The following is a 19,105-nucleotide window of genomic DNA, read 5'->3' as shown; positions in this document are numbered from 1 at the left end:
TGACCAAACAGTTATTTTTATTCCCTGTAATCAACCATGTAAGAATAGCAGAGAGAGACATGCGGCTTTAAGAAAATCAAGTAACACCAAATTCCCATCGTACCAAACAGATAAATTGGAATGGAGATTAATATTTCAAAGGATTAACTACTCTATTCCTTAGAATTCGAGCTTCCTTATAGGTCATTTAACATGTGATGAAATTGTTTGCAAGTAATCATTTTAAACTATGTTTTAAACCATTATACAAAACCCCAGACACCCACTCAAAGCACTCCCAAAGTTCCATTTATTTCAGACTCCCAAATTAAAATCTCATTAGCGACTGGGACATAACAGAAGCCTACAGTTGGCCGACTTCATCTGACAATGAAAAGATCCATGAAATGCTCCTCACAAGAGTTCTGCACCCAACAACTTCATTAAAGAAAACATCAAACCAATTTGATACAGTACAGATGGTGCAAGTAAAATGAAATTATGAATATGCAGGACAGTATCAAAAAATTGCTTAAGCTTCCATCACAGACTCTGGTCCTTAACTCTGAGACAAATATCCACCCACACAACTGAACTGCTTGAAAAGAAGGAAAAGCACTTCCCCTTTGCGTCTCCATTTTCAAGGACCCCCATTATTTAGACCACTGCCACTAAGAGAACTTCCCTCTGCTATAGTGGGTTGAAAGGATTAAAAGTTTAGAGCTGAGAGGTTCTTACCTGGTTTAAGACCCTCCAAGGAGGAAACTCAAGGCCAGAAGGGGTGGCTTTGCAGGAACAAATAGTAACTTAATTCCAGAGCCAGAATTAGACCCAATAAATTCCAACCAAGTACTGTACACTGTGCTGCAACAAAGCCTAGGAAGCGAATACCAATCTAAAAGCCCTTTGGAGAGCTGGGGCAGCGCAGATCCTAACTCACACTAGCCACCTGGATGCGTGGTCTAGAGAAAGGCCGGCTCGCGTCCTGCCCATCTTCCGGGCTCTGCGCTGCAGCTGTGCTCAGCTCGGTCAGAGCGGCTGGCTATCAAGCAGACCACAGCTAAGCATCTGTCCCTGAGGGCCACCTCTCTGAGGGCAGGACACAAGGACTTCAGGGAAGGCTTCAGAGGGAACGTGCGGCCTCAGCTGAGACCTTAGGCGCGGGTAAAGCGGAGTTCCGGGACAGGGGCGAGGATGAGGGAGTGGGGAGTGGGAAGGGCACAGACGACAAATCCCGCAAGGCCTGCGAGCTACGTTTGGGCTTCATAAGAGCGACAGCGGAGGTGGCTCCATGTTCACCGTACATGCCTGTGACTTACACACCATCTCGTTCACAAAGAACTTCGGTTTGGACAGTAGAGCTCCTGGGGCCTGGGCCCGGTCTGTCATCTCATGTCCTACAAGGGACAGCCCGGCTTTGACTGTGCGTCCCTCAAGGAAGAGAATCAGCCCGGGGCCTTCGTGGGTGTTTTCAAAAGTCTGATGGGGGGTAAACGAACGACTCCACTTTATTCGAGTCACTGAGAGAGAGACAGCCTGCAGGGCAGGGTCGGGCCTGGGCGCGAGGCTGGGATGGCGTTTCCCCAGCACAGCCTCACCCCTGCTCTGCCTCCGCAAACCTGACCTCTCGCTGGAGCTGCCTTGGCCTCGGTCCGTGGGTGTGGATTCTCCTTCAAACGCGTTTTCCAGCCCGCCGAATTCTTGGGAGGGTTTCCTCCTCTCTCCAGGCGCTGAGCGCTGCAAAGTTAAATCTGGCTTTCCAGATTGTTTTTTTTTTCTTCCCAATCCTAACGGAAGAAATCAAGACGCTCCGGGCAGGGCGGGGGGCTCGGTCCTCGCCAATCAGCGCCCGCGCCCGCCGGCCAAGCCCCGCGCTGGAGCAGGAAACGCAGCGCCTGACGCGCGGTCCCGGGCGCGGTGACAGCCCGCGCTCCCCGGGGCCGGGCCGGGGACAGGGGCGGGTTCCCGGGGCGGTGCGGCCTGCGGCGCCGCTCCCCGCTTCTGCCCATTTGGCAAAAAAGACGACAAATAGAAGAGCGGCGGGCGGTCCCATCCGGGCCAACTGCGCCCGCGCACAGCCCGCGGCTCCCCACGGGCGCGGGACCCGCACAGGGAGCCGAGACCCGCACAGGGAGCCGGGACCCGCACAGGGAGCCCCCAGCGCACACACGGGGGGGGCGGCTCACACCGACGGGCCGTGTGGAGCGGAGGCCCGGCAGAGCCCCCAACTCGCAGGGTGACGAGGGCGCCACGCGCGTGGGTCCACGCAGGGCCTCCCTCCGTGACACAAACGCTCAGTGGCCCAGTCATTGGGAAGGCGGCCCCCCCATCTGAGGGCGGCAGGACCCCCACAGTCGCGGGTCCACGCAGTCACCATCAATGAGGCGCAGTGCGCTAGTCACAGCGTGGGGGCGGCAGGGACAGTCTCCCACTCGCAGGACGCCCAGGATTCCCCACGCGCGGGACCCACGCGCGGCTGCCTTCGGTGACACACAGACCCCAGGACACCAGGCGCACCGTGGGGGCGCGGGGACCGAGACAGTGCCCCGCTGTCAGGGCGCGTCCACGCAGGTCGCAGCAGGCGTGGGGACCCCTCGAGACGGAAACAATACCCGGGCGCCGGTCAGTCCCTCTCCCCGTCCCGCTGTCGCTCAGGGCGGCGGCCGCCACCTGGAGCCGCGGCCCCGCGGTGCCACGCGCAGCTCTGCTCCACCCGGCCCGGGACCCCGGCCGCCTGGGACCTCCGCCCGGCCCAGCCCCGCAGCCCGGCCCCGGGACCCACGCCCAGCGCCGGAACCCCTGCCCGCCCGGACCGGCGCCTCACCTCAGGCCGCCGCCCCCGCAGCGCTCGCTCCTTGCCGGCGGCACCCGGGCCGAGAGGAGAGGAGCCGCGCAGCCGGCAGAGCTGAGGCCGCCTCAACAATGGAGCCCCGGGGCGGGGCCGCCTCCGCCGCCGCCTCAGCCCGGCTCAGGCTCCGGCTCCGGCTCACGCTCCAGAGACCAGCCACCGGCGCGAGCTTGCGGCCGGACTCGGGCACAGCGCAGGCGCATCTGCCCCGCCCGCGCCCCTCCGCCCCGCCCCCGGCGGCGCCCGGCGCTCCGGGGCCCGCCCCCCGACCAATGGGGAGGGAGCTGCGCGGAGGGGCGGGGCTGGGAGAAACAAAGGGAGGTGGGGCGGGGCTGCAGGGGCGGGGCTGCGGGTCCCGCGGGGAGGAGGCACAGAGGCGCTGCCCCATCTGCGGCCCAATCCCGCCCAACCCCGGAGGCCGCGCAGAACGTCCATTTGGAATCCGCTCAGCGGGCCGTGCTCATCCCAAACCCAGAACTCGAATTTGTAGGGTCGGCCTGCTGTACAGAGAGAGAAACTGAGGCCCAAGAAGCGACTCCCATGGTCCCATTCCTTCGTTCGTCTTTTATGCTTCCAACACTTGCACAGCTCCTAGGATGTGCGTTAGAAGTGAAGCAGAGGCAAACGCGGCCCTCCCTGCAGGAGCTTCTTCAAGCAGGACCCTAGAGTTTACTTTAACGCATGGAAAAGGAGCCAGGAGCCAAGCTGTCACCCTTCGTGCCTCAAAGCTTTTGTGGTTCTGCTGTTCCCCACCTGAAATGCCCTCCTTTCTCCACCTTTCGCCCCCGTGTACCCAAGCACCATCCATCATCTTTGAAACCTCTGTCCTCCTCACATTTGATCTTTCAGCATCATGTGACCCCACACCGGGTTTTCTCTACCCCATCCTGGGGAGTCTCCAGGATTCCCACTTCTCGGCCGGACCTAACAGGTTGAAATGTTAGGGGGGCCCATGGCTGGGGCCAGATGCCCTTCCATTCACCGCAGACCCTCTTGCCGGGAAATCTCATGCTCTGCCAGGCTTTAAGCACTACATACTGTGGTGACTGCCAGATCCCTGTCCCCAGTCCCAAACTCGCCGGGATCCCCAGCTGGACGCCCAGGAGGCATCTCAAACGTCTCAGGGCCAAAACAAAGTGCTTCATTCAAAGCCCCCACCTGCTCCTCCACAGTCTTCTCTTTCTCAGTAAATGGCCTCTCGATCCACACAGCTGCTCACGCTAAGGTCTGAAATCATCCTCTTTCCCTCGAGCCGTCCTCTGCAGGCCCACGCATTCATTGCCATCTCAGTTACAGCACCAGCTGGAGCTTTCTGTGTGAGTGGTCCTCCCAACCCCCACTGAAGTGTGACCTCTCTGGGACAAGGCAGGGAGTTGACTCTGATTCATTTCTGTGTGCAGAACGGGGCCAAGTGCCCTGCAGGTACTCAGGAAACGCTGGCGGGGTGGACGGATGGAAGGATAGGGACCCAACAGTGACTAGAGCAGACCCAACCCCATGTCCCTGCACACAGCACACACAGCACACACACACACAGACACACAGACACACACACACACACACACACACACACACACACACAGACACACACACACAGCACTGCAAGCCTGGCTTCCACTTCGATTTGCCAAACAAATTCCTGCATGAACATAAGACACTTCCACAGCCCTCTCCAGCCAGGGTACCGGTGTGGTTTGGGGATATACTCAGAGGTTAGGAAAACAAAATCTCAGGGAGTGAAGTAGTCATTCCACGCTTCAGACCTTTGCATGCGCTGCCCTCTGCCTCACACACTTTTCTCCCAGAACCTGGCCAACTCCTACTGACCCTTCAAGTCTCACCCTAAATATCGGTGCCGCCCAGAAACCGAAACAATTTATGGGCACCCGGGAAGGCTTTGTAGCCACCAAGCACTGAATATAACCGTAGCAGGTACATCGTAAGGTGACCCCTGATGAGTCACGCCCTTGAACGATTCCTCTGGCATGAGGGCAGGTAGGACCTGTGACAGCTTGTAGCCAATACGATGTGGCAGAAGTGATGGGATGTCACTCCCGTGGTCAGTTTACATTACATAAGAATTTGTCTTAACAGACTAGAGAGAGATGCTGCTTACAGGCTTTGAAGAAGTCTCCTGCCGTGCTCTGAGGGGCCATTAGAGAAGCCCACCTGGCAGATGGTCTGGAGGACTTGAGGACAGCCTCCAGACCACAGCCAGCAAAAAGCGAGGCCTCTCGGCACACAGGCCCATGAAATGAATTCTGGCATCAACCTGAAAGAGATTAGAAGTGGTTTCATCCCTAAGCAAGGCTCCAGGTGAGGACGCAGGCTGCCGAAACGTTAAGTGAAGCCTGCTGCGCCCTGAGCGGAGGACCCAGCTATCATAAAAGGTGCCAAACTCTGAGTCAGAGACTGAGTTAAAAAATGCATGTTTTCAGCTGCTGCGGTGGTGGTTCTTTTCTATGAAACAATAAAGAGCGAATACAATAACCTAGGTCCCCATCCCATTTTACACATTCATAGCACCTGGGACTGCTTTCTGGCAGGCATCACAGTCACACTTGTTTAGAATCTCTGGTGCATGGAAGCCCCACGGGAGCAGAAATGAAGCCTGTCTTGCTTATTGCTGTGCTCCAAATGCTGAGCACAGTTTTCTTCTAGGGCAATCGGTCCAGGGTACACCAACCAGTCAACTGGTTGGCTGGTGCTACTGCCCTTGTCAGCCCCCTTTGCCCTGGCCAGGTTGCCTTATAGAGACGAGAGTAGTGTCTTAGCCTCCCCGCTTCCCTTATAGCCTGAGGTGGCCATGTGACATTGACCTGGCCAGTGAGACATGGCAGAAGTTGGCTGACCGGTTCCTGGCAGTGGCGTCCCGGAGGCAATTTCGACCAGACCAAGAGAGCTGAGCGTTCATTGCTCAGGAATTTTGCAAGTCAGTTGTTAAACACTGTTATTACTTAACAATTAAGTTATATAAACTTACAATTAAAATTATATTAAAAACAAAGATAATACCCGCAATTCATTACTTCCTAATTATTTTACTACAGTTTACAATTATCAATGCTTTTAAGGACTTTACATCTCCTGTCACTGTGTGAAAGATGAATGCTGATGTGTGTGCTCTAATGGCGTGCTACTGGCATCTCTTCCCACATATGCAGCTGGCAATGTCGTGCTTGAAATCAGATGTGGCAGGGGAGTCGATGCCACCGAAATTGGCAACTGCCACAGATCAGGACTTCCTTCCTTCCTCTCGTCCCCCAGAATACTAGTAATTGAAGATTGACCCGCACGCCACTGGTTTCTAGAGACGATCGTGCTCTCTGGGAAAGGAAACAGACACAGCTGATGCTGACTTTTCTCAGTTTTTTCTCGGCAATAGGGATGACTACCTTGAACACACAGGTGATATCCGGAGCTGTAGCAGCCACCTCACAACCATGAGCAAAATCAGAATCAGAGAGATTCTTCCTCTGGCACCCTTGAGCCATTGAATCAAGAGCAGCAATTAACTACCTCCAGATTCTCTATTAGGTAGGAAAAAAACAAATCCTTTATTTGATTAAGGCACTAGTAGTCAATTTCTCTATTACTTACAAAATTCCTAACTAACTGAAGCATACAGGCATTAATAAGTATTTGCAAATTAATAAACTCAGCCTCATATTACTTCCTTATCAGTCATCCTATTTGGACTTACATCCACTAAAAAGAAACTCACCTCTAGTGAACAAGCCCAGGCACAGTTTCACAACTCTGATTAGTAGAACATTTTTCCCTTTATGAAACCCAAGTTTGGGGACCTCTTAGAACCTCAAAAATAAGTCCAGTCGCTCTTTGTCAACACAGCCCTTCTGATGTAGAGGGTTTATTCGATGGGAAAGTAAATCAGGGTTAGGTGACTCGAGACCTCTTCCAGGCTCTTCCAGGAACATGTCTCTTGAGGAAAAACAATTCGTTACAAGCTGTTTATATGCCAAGGTAAGCTGCATTTCCGTGATGCTTTAGATGCAGTCTTCCTAGATTCTGGGACCTAAATGAGCCTCTGGGCACCTGTGGGAAATCTGGGCCCAGTTTAGGGTGTGATATCAGCTCACCCATGCAATGAAAGCCCACAGGGCTGTTGCATCCCTCATCTATTGCCAAGTAACGAATTACCTCCAAACCTAGCAGCTTAAAACAGCTTACATTTATTATCGCACAGTTTTCGTGGGACAGCAATCCAGCTCAGCTTAACTGGGTGCCCATGGCTGAAGGTCTCTCCCAAAATTGCAATCAAGCTGTTGGCTGGGCCTGTGGACTGATGGGAAGACTCAATGGGGACAATGTTTCCAAACTTACTCGTGTGTCTGTTCGAAGACCACAGCTCCTCACTGGCTGTTGGCCCCCTCAGTTGCTTCCTCTGTGAAACCCATCTAGGGCAACTGACAACATGGCAGCTGACTGTCCTCAGAGCGAGGGAGTGACAGAGCACCCGAGAGGGAAGCCACAACTTTCTGTAACCCAGTAACAGAAGTGACAGTCCATCACTTTTCCAGCCTTTTATTAGAAGTGAGTCATTAAGTCCAACCCATTCTCAAGGGGAGGGGCCCAGTCCAACCCATTCTCAAGGGGAGGGGCCCACCCAGCGTGGGGGTACCAGGAAGCAGGGATCCCTGCGGGGCATCTCAGAGGCTGCTTACTGGTACCACAACTGCTGAAGTTTAAAAATCTTAAAAGCAGCCATAGAAAACAAACATCATATTTTGGTGAATAAGAATAATTACAGATGAATTCTTACCAGATAAAAATGGAAGTCAAAAGACAATGAGATGAGCGACTACCGACTGCCTCAGCTGGCAGGAGCGCAGGGCTCATAATACCAGCGTGGGCCAGGGAGCTGTGTCCTGCACAAGTAGACTGAGAAACAATGGCTTGAACCAGGGGTGTGGAGGGGGGAAGGCAGAAAAAGGGGGGAAAAAATTGTAAAAAAAAAAAATCACGTTTCCGTCACCATATATTTGATCCCCACCCCAATAAACTTTAAAAAACAAAAAGACAATGAGATAACATTCTTACAATGTTTAAAACGGTCACTCCATCTCCTCCCAAACCTTCCAGCACTTACCATGTTTCCCTGAAAATAAGACCTTATTATAGTAAAATAAGACCTGGTCTTATAGCAATTTTTGCTCCAAAAGTCGCATTAGAGCTGATGGTCCCGCTAGGTCTTATTTTCAGGGAAACACGGTACATGCACTTTCTTCAGTCTCCTCCACACACACAAATAGGAAAAGAACCACTGCCTAGCTCGGTGCCTTTGCAAACACCGGGCTATCAGCTTACTATGTATCTTGGGGAAAGCATACATTTGAATAAAAACAGTCATCGCTGGAAACCCAGCTCTAACACTTGCATGACCTTGACAAGTGTCTGAACTTCTCGAGCCTCAGGCATCTTAACAGTAAGTACCAGTTTAATCCACACCATGGATTTTCCCGACAATTAAACGAGAGAGTATAGCACACAGTTCCTTTCATGCTCAAGCCTCCACCTGCGAACTCCTGCTCATTCTACAAGACCCGGCTCAAATGTCACCTCCCTTGTGAAGCTGCCTCGGCCCCCAGGATGGTGTCCTTGGTGCTTCCATCATGCCACCGCTGCTTGAACCGCCCACCTATATGATTGTACTTAACACCCCTCATTGTCACGATCTGCCTGCCGCGTCACAGAGAGCTCCCCCAGAGCAGGGCATGTTGGATTCATACGTGTCTCCCTGGTGCCCACAAGGCATCTGGCTCCATAGGATGCGTGTGATGAATATTTGTTATTTGATGAAAACCATTTTGGGTCAAAATGAGTTGTTTGATGCTGGGCATATTTCCGCCACAAACTGAGCAGCCTCCCAAGCTTCTTTTCCTCCATGTTACCATGGGACAAGGGACATCCCCTCCTCTAGGATCAACTCAGTTGTCACCTCACTGACCACCCGGTATAGAATAGCACCCTCCCTTGTCACTCTCTCCACTTATCCTATTTAATATTTTCCCCTGAGCATTTATCCTCTCCTGACACCGGTATTGTCTGTCTGCTCTTCCCACACCCAAAAGAAGATAAATTCCAGATTTTTCTCTCTATTGTCACTGCTGTGTCCTGAGATCCCAAAATAGTGCCTGGCACATAGTAGGCACTCAGTAATTGTTTGTTGAATGAATCAGTTAATCTCACGGGGTTGTGGGAAAAAGGAAGCCTCTATCATTCATGAATTCTCGCTCAGCCGTAGCCTGGCGGTCACCAGGGAGGCACTGGTCTCCTTTCCTGTTTCATTCCTCAGACGTGCTCTCATGACCTCACCGCCTCCGTCTTTACCCTGTGGCCTCTGGTAGCTCACGGCACTGGCTGGGTGCCCCCTGCTTTTGCCCACTTCCCTATCAACTCCTGTGTGTCTCAAAGTCCAGCTCCCAAGAAAGTTCTGTTGGATGGAGATCTCCACACACAACAAAGCATCTCTGGGGGGCAGAGGTGTTGTATGGGGTCCCCAGGAGTCCACTGTGCAGGTGGCTCAGGGATGTCCTTGGTCCCATCTCTGTGCTGGGGGAGGGGGGCTCACCTGCAGAGGATGGTAGCCAGGGCAGCTGGGGGTCTCCAAACGATCCCTAGAGAGAAGCACTGAAGGCACTGGGAGTTGAATGTGGTGACGAGAAGTCCTGTGCTGAGCCGCGGCTGCAGAATTGACCGCTTACCCATGGTGCTGGCCTCCGCCCTTCTCTGGCACATGGGTGCCTGCGTTTCCCAGGTCCCTTTGCAGTTGGGTACGGTCATGTGACTAGTTCTGGCCAATGAGCCTGCCTGTCACTTCTGAGCCAACCCCTGGGATGTACTGTTGTGATTTGCCAGGCCCTCTCCCTCTGCTGCAGAGAATTCGGAAGCTTTGGGTTAAGATTTACGTAGCTTAGAATGCACTGCTGCCCTGGGGAGAAGGTACAGAATGGAGGCCTGCAGGCTCTGACATCTCCCTGCCCATCCGTCCTGGGGTTCCTGACACAGGCCCAGGCTGGGGAGGCAGGCAGGTTGGTGCCATTGGCAGACACTAAGATTGGTGTGCGGAACTGAGCCAGACTTGGCTGTGGGCAGGTCCTTAGAAGTGGGGCAACGGAGGCTCGAGGGGCAGACATGACCTGTGGGGGTGGGACGGTACCGTGCACACCCCCAGCTACCAGGGCAGTGCCGGGCATGGAGCAGTGCTCAGGAAGGGCGCCCTAAATTGACCTTACACACCAAGGCACCAAATGTACCCTCATGGCTGGAGAGAAGGACAGATCCCAGGGCCTCCTGTGGGAGTCGGGGTCTCAGATCAGGGCAGTGGAAGTTTCCAGTCTAGAGCCACACTGTGTAGTCTGCAGCTGCTAGCCACACGGGCTACTTAAACTTAACCTTAAGCTAATTAAAATGTACAACTTTGTTCCCTAGGCACACAGCCACTTTTCTAGTGCTGAGGGCTACTGTATTGGACAGCGTGGGTCCAGGACATTTCTATCATCACAGGAAGTTCTCAGGCTGTGCTATTCTAGAAGCATCAATGCCTTGAGAAGCTTTGGGGCAAGCACAGTCTCCATGTGGGCTCCAGTACCATTCCCAAAGAGTCCAGTGACATTCCCAGGTCAGAGAGCACTGTTATAAAACTGTCAGCCTCCTGTGTGTACGGTTTGGTGGAGGGAAAGAATCAATGAACAGACGAAGAAGACTGTGTTGGCACTCGGGCAGGTGTGATGAATTCTGGGCACTGGTGGGAATTTCCCGGAGTCGGCAGATGGGCCTTCTGAGGTGGAACTTCTGAGACGAACCGAGAGGGAGAGAAGGGCCTCGCCCTGAAAAGAAATGAAGGCCCCTGGGAGGGAGAACACATACGAAGGCTCCAGGTTTGCTACCTAAGAAGCTCAGAGAAAGGCAGCGTGGCCATGATGTGTGGGACAGACCAGGACCCCATGTGGGGCGGGGGTGCGAGTGGAGGCCGTAGAATTTGACCATTGAAAGCATGGCATGCTCCTATCGATGTTTTCAAAGCGTTCCTCTCGCTGTCAGGTGGGAAATGACTGCTGTGGAGGTGAGAGTGGGAACAGAGGCAGATTGGGAAGCTGTTGTGTCCATCCGGGTGACAGGTGAGGGTGGCCTGGAGTGGGGTCAGGGTGACCACATGCCCAGGTTTGCCTGTGTCAGACCAGGCATATACCTGTGTCCCAGGGTCATGGGTAACAGTGCCACTTCCCACTCTCAGAATATTTTCCTGTCTGGGTAATTCCACAATGGTGTCTGCTGAGATGGGGAGATGCAGAGAGATGCTTAGGGGCTAGAACCAGGATTTCTGCTGAGTTGTCCTTGGGGACTGAGAAAAATGGGCTGATTTCTGACATATAACTGAGGATAACAGTCGTTTTATAAGTCAGAAATCAGCCATTTACTAAAATGGGGCAGATTGTAACCACACGAACAAGCTTTTGGGGAGAACCCAACATTTATAAGAGTCCTTAGCGTCACTGCAATGATTAGAGATCACTGTGATGGAATGTCCATGTCCCCCCAAATTCATATGTTGAAGCCCTAATCCCCAGTGTGATGGATTTGGAGGTGAAGCCCTTGGGCGGTGACTAAGACATGAGGGTGGGGTCCTCACAATGGAATTTGTGTCCTTATAAGAAGATGGTAGATAAGAAGAGACATGCTCTCTCTGTACCATGAGGACACGGTGAGAAGGCGGCCGCCTGCAAGCCAGGAAGGGAGTCCTCACCAGAACCTGACCCTGGAAACACCTTAATCTTGGACTTCCAGCCTGCAGAACTATGTGAAGTATTTGTTGTTTAAGACCCCCGTCTATATTTTGTTGTAGCAGCCCGAGCAGACAGAAACAGAGATTATGAAACCTTACGTCCCAGACATAATCAGCTGACTGTGGGTGGGCTCCCTTCTGGGCCCGCCCACGTGGGAGTCCTGCCTAATTGTCTTCTTCCTTGGCCATGTGTTCCAGCCATAATAGCTGCCAAAGTTTCCAGAAACTGTGGGGCTGTCTCCAGCCTCAGTGCGTCTGTTCCTTCCTGTTCCCTGGGCCTGGAACGCCCTTCCCTTCAGTGGCCTCCAGGAAGCCTTCCTCATCTGTCAAGACTTAGTTCGGACAGCACCTTGTCGGCAAGCCTCCCCTGAGCTCTGGGGTGCAGTAGGGGCTTCCTTCGGGGCCCCTCCATAGGGCAGCGGTCGGTCTCCCGAGCCCGACTGGGGCCGGCGGCGGCTCTCAAGCATCTCTCCGCCATCGGCACCCAGAGCCTGGCTGAGACTGGCTACTGGGCGAGCAGAGGTCCAAAGGACCTGGCGTTCCCAGTGCCGACCTGGGGTCCTGCCCCTTAGGGCATCGTCCCTGCTCTCCCCACACACTGTCAGCGAAGGGGACCCGTGGCGTTAGAAATGACACGTGTTTCTAAGAAGGAGCTTTGCACTGTTACAACTTATAATACATCGTCCTTTATTTTTCCAGGCTTCCCCTGGCTCCGACATGACATAGTACTGATAAGAAAAGGGGGGGGTTTCCAGTTGCCAGGCTCAAACTGCTAGATGGAAGGAAGCATATTAGGTGCTGACGTTTCCCCTTCCCTGGCCAAGCCGGGCTGGTGAGAAGCCGGGTGCAGGACAGGGGGTGGCGTGTTACGGGGCTGGAAGGAAGCTGAGTGACGCAGACTCACGGATGTGGACATCTAGGACACACACAAAGACACAGCTCCACAGAAGACTCGGAAACAGGCGTGGGTGACACCTCATAGGGTTTCATACGCCTCTCGACGCGCTTTACAAACACTCTGTGATAGGTACCGCACCTTACCCCATGCCTAATGGCAGACACGGCACCTTCCAGTTGGGGACCGGCGGCCTTTGCTGCAGGATGCCCTGCTGACCTGGCAGCACCTCCCGTCCTTCTCTCCCCAAGTGTCAGGGGGTGTCTGTCTCAGGCCCACACATGAGGCATCGCTCATTCCCAGGTGTTTGTGTTCTACTGTGGGAAGGTAGGACACCACTGGTTACGTCACCAAAAGCCACATTGGGTATCAGGCTGGGCACAAGGAAATTCTTTATTTCGGGGCTTTGGCCGTCAGAAGAGGTTTGTTTTCCTCTCTAAGACTTGGAAAGTAACAGCAAGGAAATAAGAGTGGTGGCCATACTTCACAAGTACTTACAAACAGCATTCATTGGGAAGGGGGTCTGCCTGTAAGGGTACCTGTGTGACAGATACGGGAGGAAAAAAGCAAAAAGAAAACAGACAAGGGGTCCCACGTATTAGAAACACACCGAGAACTGAAGCCACACAGATCCGAACAGTGGAGAATAAGGCTGGAAGAGCTCCCCTCAGTGGGACCAGAAAATTAAATTCTTTATATATGTCATCTTATGTTTCAGTAGGCTATACTTTTTAATAAAATAAAACCTTTTATGTTACTTTAAAGATATCATTTAGGCATCTAGGGGATGATTTGGAAGAAAAACGCAGTGCACGGAGGGTCCTGCAGGAAGGTACCCTGTCAGGTTGACGTCTGTTCCTAAAGAGAGACTTGTCACAAATGGCTGCAAAAATCGTGCACCCCAAGGCTGGCACAGCCCTGGGCACCCTGGCCTGCAGGCCCGTGAGCCAGAGCCGTCTGTGTGCAAGGCTGTGCCTCCTGGGCTGAGCGGGTGGGTGGGGGCCGGTGGGCGCAGGAGCCCTGTGCCCACCCACCAATGATGGTGTCAGCGCCTGTCATTGACAAGTTTCCACAAATCTCTGTCCGTCACCTCTGTGCCCTGAGGGCCTAGTGCGGGGGAGGCCGGGAAGGTGGGCTGTGCTTGTCTACATGTCCCTCCTTCTCTGCGACAGCCACCTTGCAACATCTCCCTGATGCCAAGCACAGCGGGGGAGGAGGGGTCCAAAGCGAGGCACCTGGGCCCTGACCTACGGGCAGGAGTGTCCCTGGCTGCAACTGCTGTGGGACCTGTTCCCGCCCAGTCCCCAGCCCAGCCCTCCCCAGGCGCCCACCCCGTGGACACAGAGAAGCCAGAGCCAGTGCAATAGGAGGGGTCTGTGTGGTTCCCACTGGGGGTCCGGGACTTGGCCACCGGCACGTGGGGTCAGGCATCCTGGCACCATCAAAACAACAGGGCTTTCTTCTTGAGGTCATTCCTCTTCCAGAGGGCCAGGCGGTCAAACTCCTCCATACTCATCGCAAACACCTCCTGGAACTCCTCCGGAGACAAGTGTCTCTTCAAATAAAAAGGAAAACCCAGAGGGGAGCAGTTAGCAACTGGGAAAATGCACCACTGGGCCACGGGAGGCAGGCCTGACAGCAGGTGAGGAAGGGGCACCACCCTCCGTGTGCCCGGGGGCCCCGGCTCCCCAGATTCCCTCTGTATCCCCATCCTTCCTGCTTTGCAGCTGAAGGAACCAAGCCCAGAGGAGTGCCACTCGCTGAGGGAACCTCGGTGACACACACTCATCTCCCATTGCAGACCAAGGTCAGGTGCACACCTGCCTGCAAACATCTGAGGTTTCGGAAGATTTGCTTATATGGTCACATTATTTCATTTAATTTTCAAGGTGCTGTCGGAGAGCAGGAGGTGATGGTTTAGTACGCCCCCATTTCACAGACGAGGAAGCTGAGGTGTGGAAAGTGAACAAAGAAGCCAAGCAGGGCCCCAGCCTGAGTTCAGCTCTTCCCTCCTCCCCAGCCTCTGCGGTGTGAGCAGGAACGAGCTTTTTGTCTGAGCCCTGCTCCTCATCTGGGGCACACGGAGAGGCTGTACAGTGTGGTGGTCAAGGGCCAACACCCAGCCTCTGGGACACTGGGGGTGCCAGCTGACCTCCTGGAGCCTCGGTCTACTTACCTGAGTACTGGGGTCTCCGTGGTGCTCCCCCCGCCCCCAGAGTTGTAGGGATGGATGAGTCTATGCAGGTCGGCACTCAGAACAGGCCAGTGGGTGTCAGCCACTGAGCCAGTCAGAGCAGCCTCTGCAGAGCGTCCCCCCACACCCGGGGCCCAGCCTCCCCCTTGCCTGTATCTGCTCCCATTACCCACATGTCTCTCTTGGTCAGTAGGCTCTGAGAAACTCCTTCGCATCCTTCCAGCCCCGGGCTCAGGTGGGTGCCTGCAGCCCTTCCCATCAAGCATTCCCGGGAGAGGGAGGCTTTCTGCCTGCGTCTGTCCTCGCCCTGCCTGGGAGGGGCCCAGGGGAAGAACGAAAAGGCAGTTGGGGGTGGTCTGTGGCAGGAGGGGGTCCGGCTCTGGGTCCAGAGGCTCTGGCTCAAATCCCCTTTCTGTCCCTTGTTACAAGTGTGGCTCTGTGTAGCCGTGTGGAAAACTGTCTGGCAGTTGTTCCATACGTTAATAGAATTTCCACTTTCTAGGAATCCCACTCCTAGCTAGACCCCAAAGAATGGAAAACAGGGACTCAGAGACTTATACACCCATGGTCACAGCAGCACCATCCACCAAGGCCAGAAAGTGGAAACAACCCGACCTCCGTCCGGTCAGAGGACAATGGCTGCACCAAATGTGGCGGCACACACACTGGAATGACATTCAGCCATAAAAGCCAGTGACGTTCTGACACCCGCTACAACGTGCATGAGACCTGGAACACGAGGCCACGTGAAAGACACCAGACACAAAAGGACACGTGTTGTGATCCCATTTACACGCAACATCCAGGATGGGGGGGACCAGACCAGACTGGTGCTTGCCGGGGGCTAGTGGGGTCTCTTCTGGGGGTGATGAAATGTTCTGGAACTAGACAGAGGTGGTGACTGCCCAGCCTTGTGAATGTACTAAATGCACACTTTAAAATGGTCAAAATGATGAATTTTACGTGAAGTTTACAATTAGAAAAAAAGAATTCTTGCACCAAAAAAGTGTGGTTTCCTTGACTTTAAAACACAAGGACTCATACTGATGATCAGGACAGAAGATGCACATGGAGACATTCGGTCAACTACGAAAAGCATAAACACCAATCATTCCAACTCACGTCTTTCACAAATCATCGCCAAACCTGCTCTGGGTTTGGAGCCCACTTGCTGGAGGAGGGAACCCAAGAGACACTCCTCCACCGCCTCCAGCCTTCTGCTGAGTCACCAAAGCCCCTCCTAATGGCACCTGGACCTGGAGTCCTGCCATACACACATACACACAGGGACACACACACCCCACCACGCTCCTCGCTGCCAGGAAGGGGCCATCAGCTGCCTGCTGCTATCTGGATTTTGCAAACAGGAAGAGAATCCTGCAGCTTGCCAGAAACAAGCCATTTGCACGGTGTTTAAACTGGGGAGTCTTGGTGGCTGAGGAGTCACACCCAGTCCACAGAGGTTCAGAATGGGTTCAGACCACAGCACTCGTCCAGATCACACTCCCCGCAATTACTGTGAGACAGTCAAGATGCCGAAAAAGAAGGAAAGGAACATTGTTTCCACTGTTAACTCCATAAATATTGGGTGCCTGCCGCATGCCAGAGACACAGGTCATGGGGTGTGGGCTGGGGGCAGGGGAGGGTGGTATCAGACGTGAACGAGAGTCAGGCCACCCGCCAGCGATGCCTGAAAATAGCCAGGTGGGAGGAGCGGCTGACCTGTCCTGGGGAAGGAGACAGGACCAGACTTTCAGAGATTGGAGGTTGGCTCTCTCTGTTTCTGCCCCTTGTGGGGTCTGCAGAGCCACACTCACGGATGGGCTGGGAGAGCCTGAGGCCAGCCCCCTGGAACCCTCAACGGTCCTTACCCCGCAGATAGGGGTGTTGCCCCTACCTGCCCCCACCTGGTCCCACATTCCTGCTGCATTGGGAGCCCACTCCATTGCTGGGAAGGCAGGACAGGGTCGGGAGGGAGGGAGGGACAGGAGGCCTCATGGGACCCAGCTGAGTTCCCAGTCCTGCAGGCTGTCACAGTTACCCAGGGTGCTTGTCAGATCTGAGAACTGCAGGGCCCCCGAAACCTATCAAGGCAGGCTTAGTGGCCCAGGGCCCAGGGCCAAGGAGCCTCCTTCCCAGAACAGCTGACGGCAGCTGGGTTTGGAAACACTCAGGCTAAGGGAAAGTTCTGGGGGTGAGCAGAGACCCCTCCAGCCCCCAGTCCTATCTCCTCAGGTCCAGAGTGAGAACAGAGCTGGGCTGCCTGAGGACTGCGCAGGGCTGGGGGGGGGGGTCAATGAGGAATAATGGGGGGGGTTGGGGGAGAGGGGAATCTGTTCACCCCTTCTGCCTCTGTGTGCTCCTATGCACCCCGCCTCACCTGGCTGAGTCCCCATTGCCTCCTAGGTGAGAAGGGGTTGAGGGCCCCTGCTTGTGGCCGCTGGGAATTGGCACTGAGATAAACTTGCTCAAGGTCACGTGGCAGAGCCACCCCCACACCCTCCTCCAGGGCTCTTTTTGCCACCCCCACGTGCTTGCCATAGCAGGGAGGGGGGGTTCAGCTGACCCCGTGGCCAGAGCCAGCTTTCTGACCAAGTCCCTGGCCCCTGGCTCCTGAAGGCTCCCCAGGAGGAAGGTGGCCTTACCCCCTCACGTCTAGGTGCCCGCCAAGGCCAGGCACCGCCCAGCTCCTTCCTGAGCCAGCAGGAAGGAAGCCCAGGGCGAGGTGACTTTCCAGAAGGGCGGTTCAGCCTCATTCCAGGACATCCCACACCTGGGGTGCACCGGTCTCCCCCAGGAGTGTCCCTGGGGAGGAAGCCATTTCTGCAGCATGGCAGGACTCACAGGCGTTGCTGGGGGTCTGCCTATAGGTGACCTTCCAGGGCAGTGTCGGGCAAAGACCTGTGGCCGGGACCAGACACCCCAGGCTTCCAGTCCTGGCTCCACCCCTGTGCTGAGGGCCGTGAGCTCAGCTGTGATGTCTGTGAAGTGGGAATAAGTGCGATGGTGCCACCACCGTTCTGCTTGGAGGGCCAGCCCCTCCTCACCCACCCAGGGGCTCCTGCTCACACAGGCCTGGGCGGGACCCCAGCTCCTCCGGGAAACCTCTCCTGAGGCCCCCTCAGCCCGGGGCCCGCGCCCGCAAGCCTCCTCTCCCTGGGGTAACTACTCACATCACGGCCAGTTTCAAGCTGTCAACGTGACGTCACTGAGTGCGGACATGGGAAGAGATGCCCAGTGGCCCATGGTTATAGGACATCCTACCACACAGACGCACTAGGTGCACGTAACCCTGGGAGCGTAGGGGGAGCTAAAACGTAGAGGGTGTGAGTGTGTGTGTGGGGGGCAGTTTTGAGTATTTATTCCTTGCTTTCGATAGTATTGATTCCATCCTAAGTTGACATAATTGGTTTTTCAGGATGGCTGCGTTTACTAGCAGGGTGCAAAATTTCTGAAAATTTAACAGCAGCTCCAGCAGCCGCCAAACTGTGAGCTGTACCGTGCCTCCCTCGATAACGGGGACAGGACAGAAATGGGGCCTCACCACCCCTGTGCCCAGGAACCAGCATAGGTGCTCAGAGGCATGCAAGGGGGTGGAGGACTCCTGCAGAGAGGGGATGCGAAGTGCTGTGCTCCACGCATGCTCCCAACCCTCTCCTTGGCTCACCTGTGGGACACGCAGCAGGCCAGGCCGCCCCCACCCCACAGAGATCTCACACCTGATGGGGAGGCAGGTCAGAAAGCAGGTGAGTCCATTTACAGGTTGTGGGACCTGGGAAGGCTTGGCAGAGAAGCCGGGACCTGCAGAAACAAATCTCTGACGTACCTTTGTAACCTGGATCGCTTGGCAAAGGTTTCCTGAGCATACAACACAGCAAGAGCTCATCAAAGGAACGTTAGCTGATAACCAAAGGGAACGTACAATGCTGAGCCAGACCCTGCTTCACGGGGGCCTCTACACATTCTGGAACATGCCAGACTCTTGGGCACCGTGGGCCTGCAATGCTCTTTCTCCCCCTGTGCATAGTGGCTTCTCCTCATCCTCATACTCCTCATATTCCTGTCCCAGCTCAGATGTCCCCTCCTCTGGGGAGCCCTCCTGGATTGCCCTAGCCACGCAGGCCCTGGGGCCACGCCCCGCCATGGCCCTCAGTGCCGAATCAGGGCTGACCTCGTCCGACTCCCAGCTCCATGAGGGTGGGCATGGGCCTGTGTGTTTATCTTGCCCCAGGGACAACCTGTGTTATCCAGGTGCATCCTGAATCTAAATCGATGCTCTCCTGTTCCCAGTCATGCTGCCTCCCAGCCTCCGCCCCCTCCATCGGGGCTGAGGGCTGATCCCACCTGCCTGCTCTAGTCTCCACTGCAGCTCCTCTCCCTCCC

At 54.8% G+C, this 19,105-nt stretch overlaps 2 protein-coding genes across 13 annotated transcripts in view; both read right to left on the bottom strand.

Moving 5' to 3' along the window:
• AFAP1 (actin filament associated protein 1) overlaps positions 1–3,037 on the bottom strand; it is a 126,101-nt gene extending 123,064 nt beyond the window's left edge. For 2 of the 5 annotated variants that reach the window (XM_074320792.1, XM_074320794.1), the window contains exon 1: positions 2,804–3,037. The gene's annotated coding sequence lies outside the window, so the exon portion shown is untranslated. Of the gene's footprint in view, positions 1–1,603; positions 1,748–2,803 lie in introns of those variants that run through there. The other 3 variants (XM_074320803.1, XM_074320807.1, XM_074320799.1) reach the window with 2 other exon arrangements.
• Positions 3,038–12,296: 9,259 nt separating this feature from the next.
• ABLIM2 (actin binding LIM protein family member 2) overlaps positions 12,297–19,105 on the bottom strand; it is a 125,038-nt gene continuing 118,229 nt past the window's right edge. For all 8 annotated transcript variants that reach the window (XR_012492397.1, XR_012492392.1, XR_012492402.1 and 5 more), the window contains one exon: positions 12,297–14,083. Coding sequence is in view for 1 of the 8 variants with exons in the window: in XM_074320867.1 (XP_074176968.1) it covers positions 13,970–14,083 (114 nt within the window). In the remaining 7 variants the exon portion in view is untranslated. The remainder of the gene's footprint in view (positions 14,084–19,105) is intronic.

This window comes from Rhinolophus sinicus, linkage group LG02 (genome assembly GCF_036562045.2).
Source record: "Rhinolophus sinicus isolate RSC01 linkage group LG02, ASM3656204v1, whole genome shotgun sequence".
Taxonomy (NCBI): Eukaryota; Metazoa; Chordata; class Mammalia; order Chiroptera; family Rhinolophidae; genus Rhinolophus; species Rhinolophus sinicus.
Note: the sequence above shows the minus strand (reverse complement) of the source record. Positions and strands in the feature narration are given on the sequence as shown.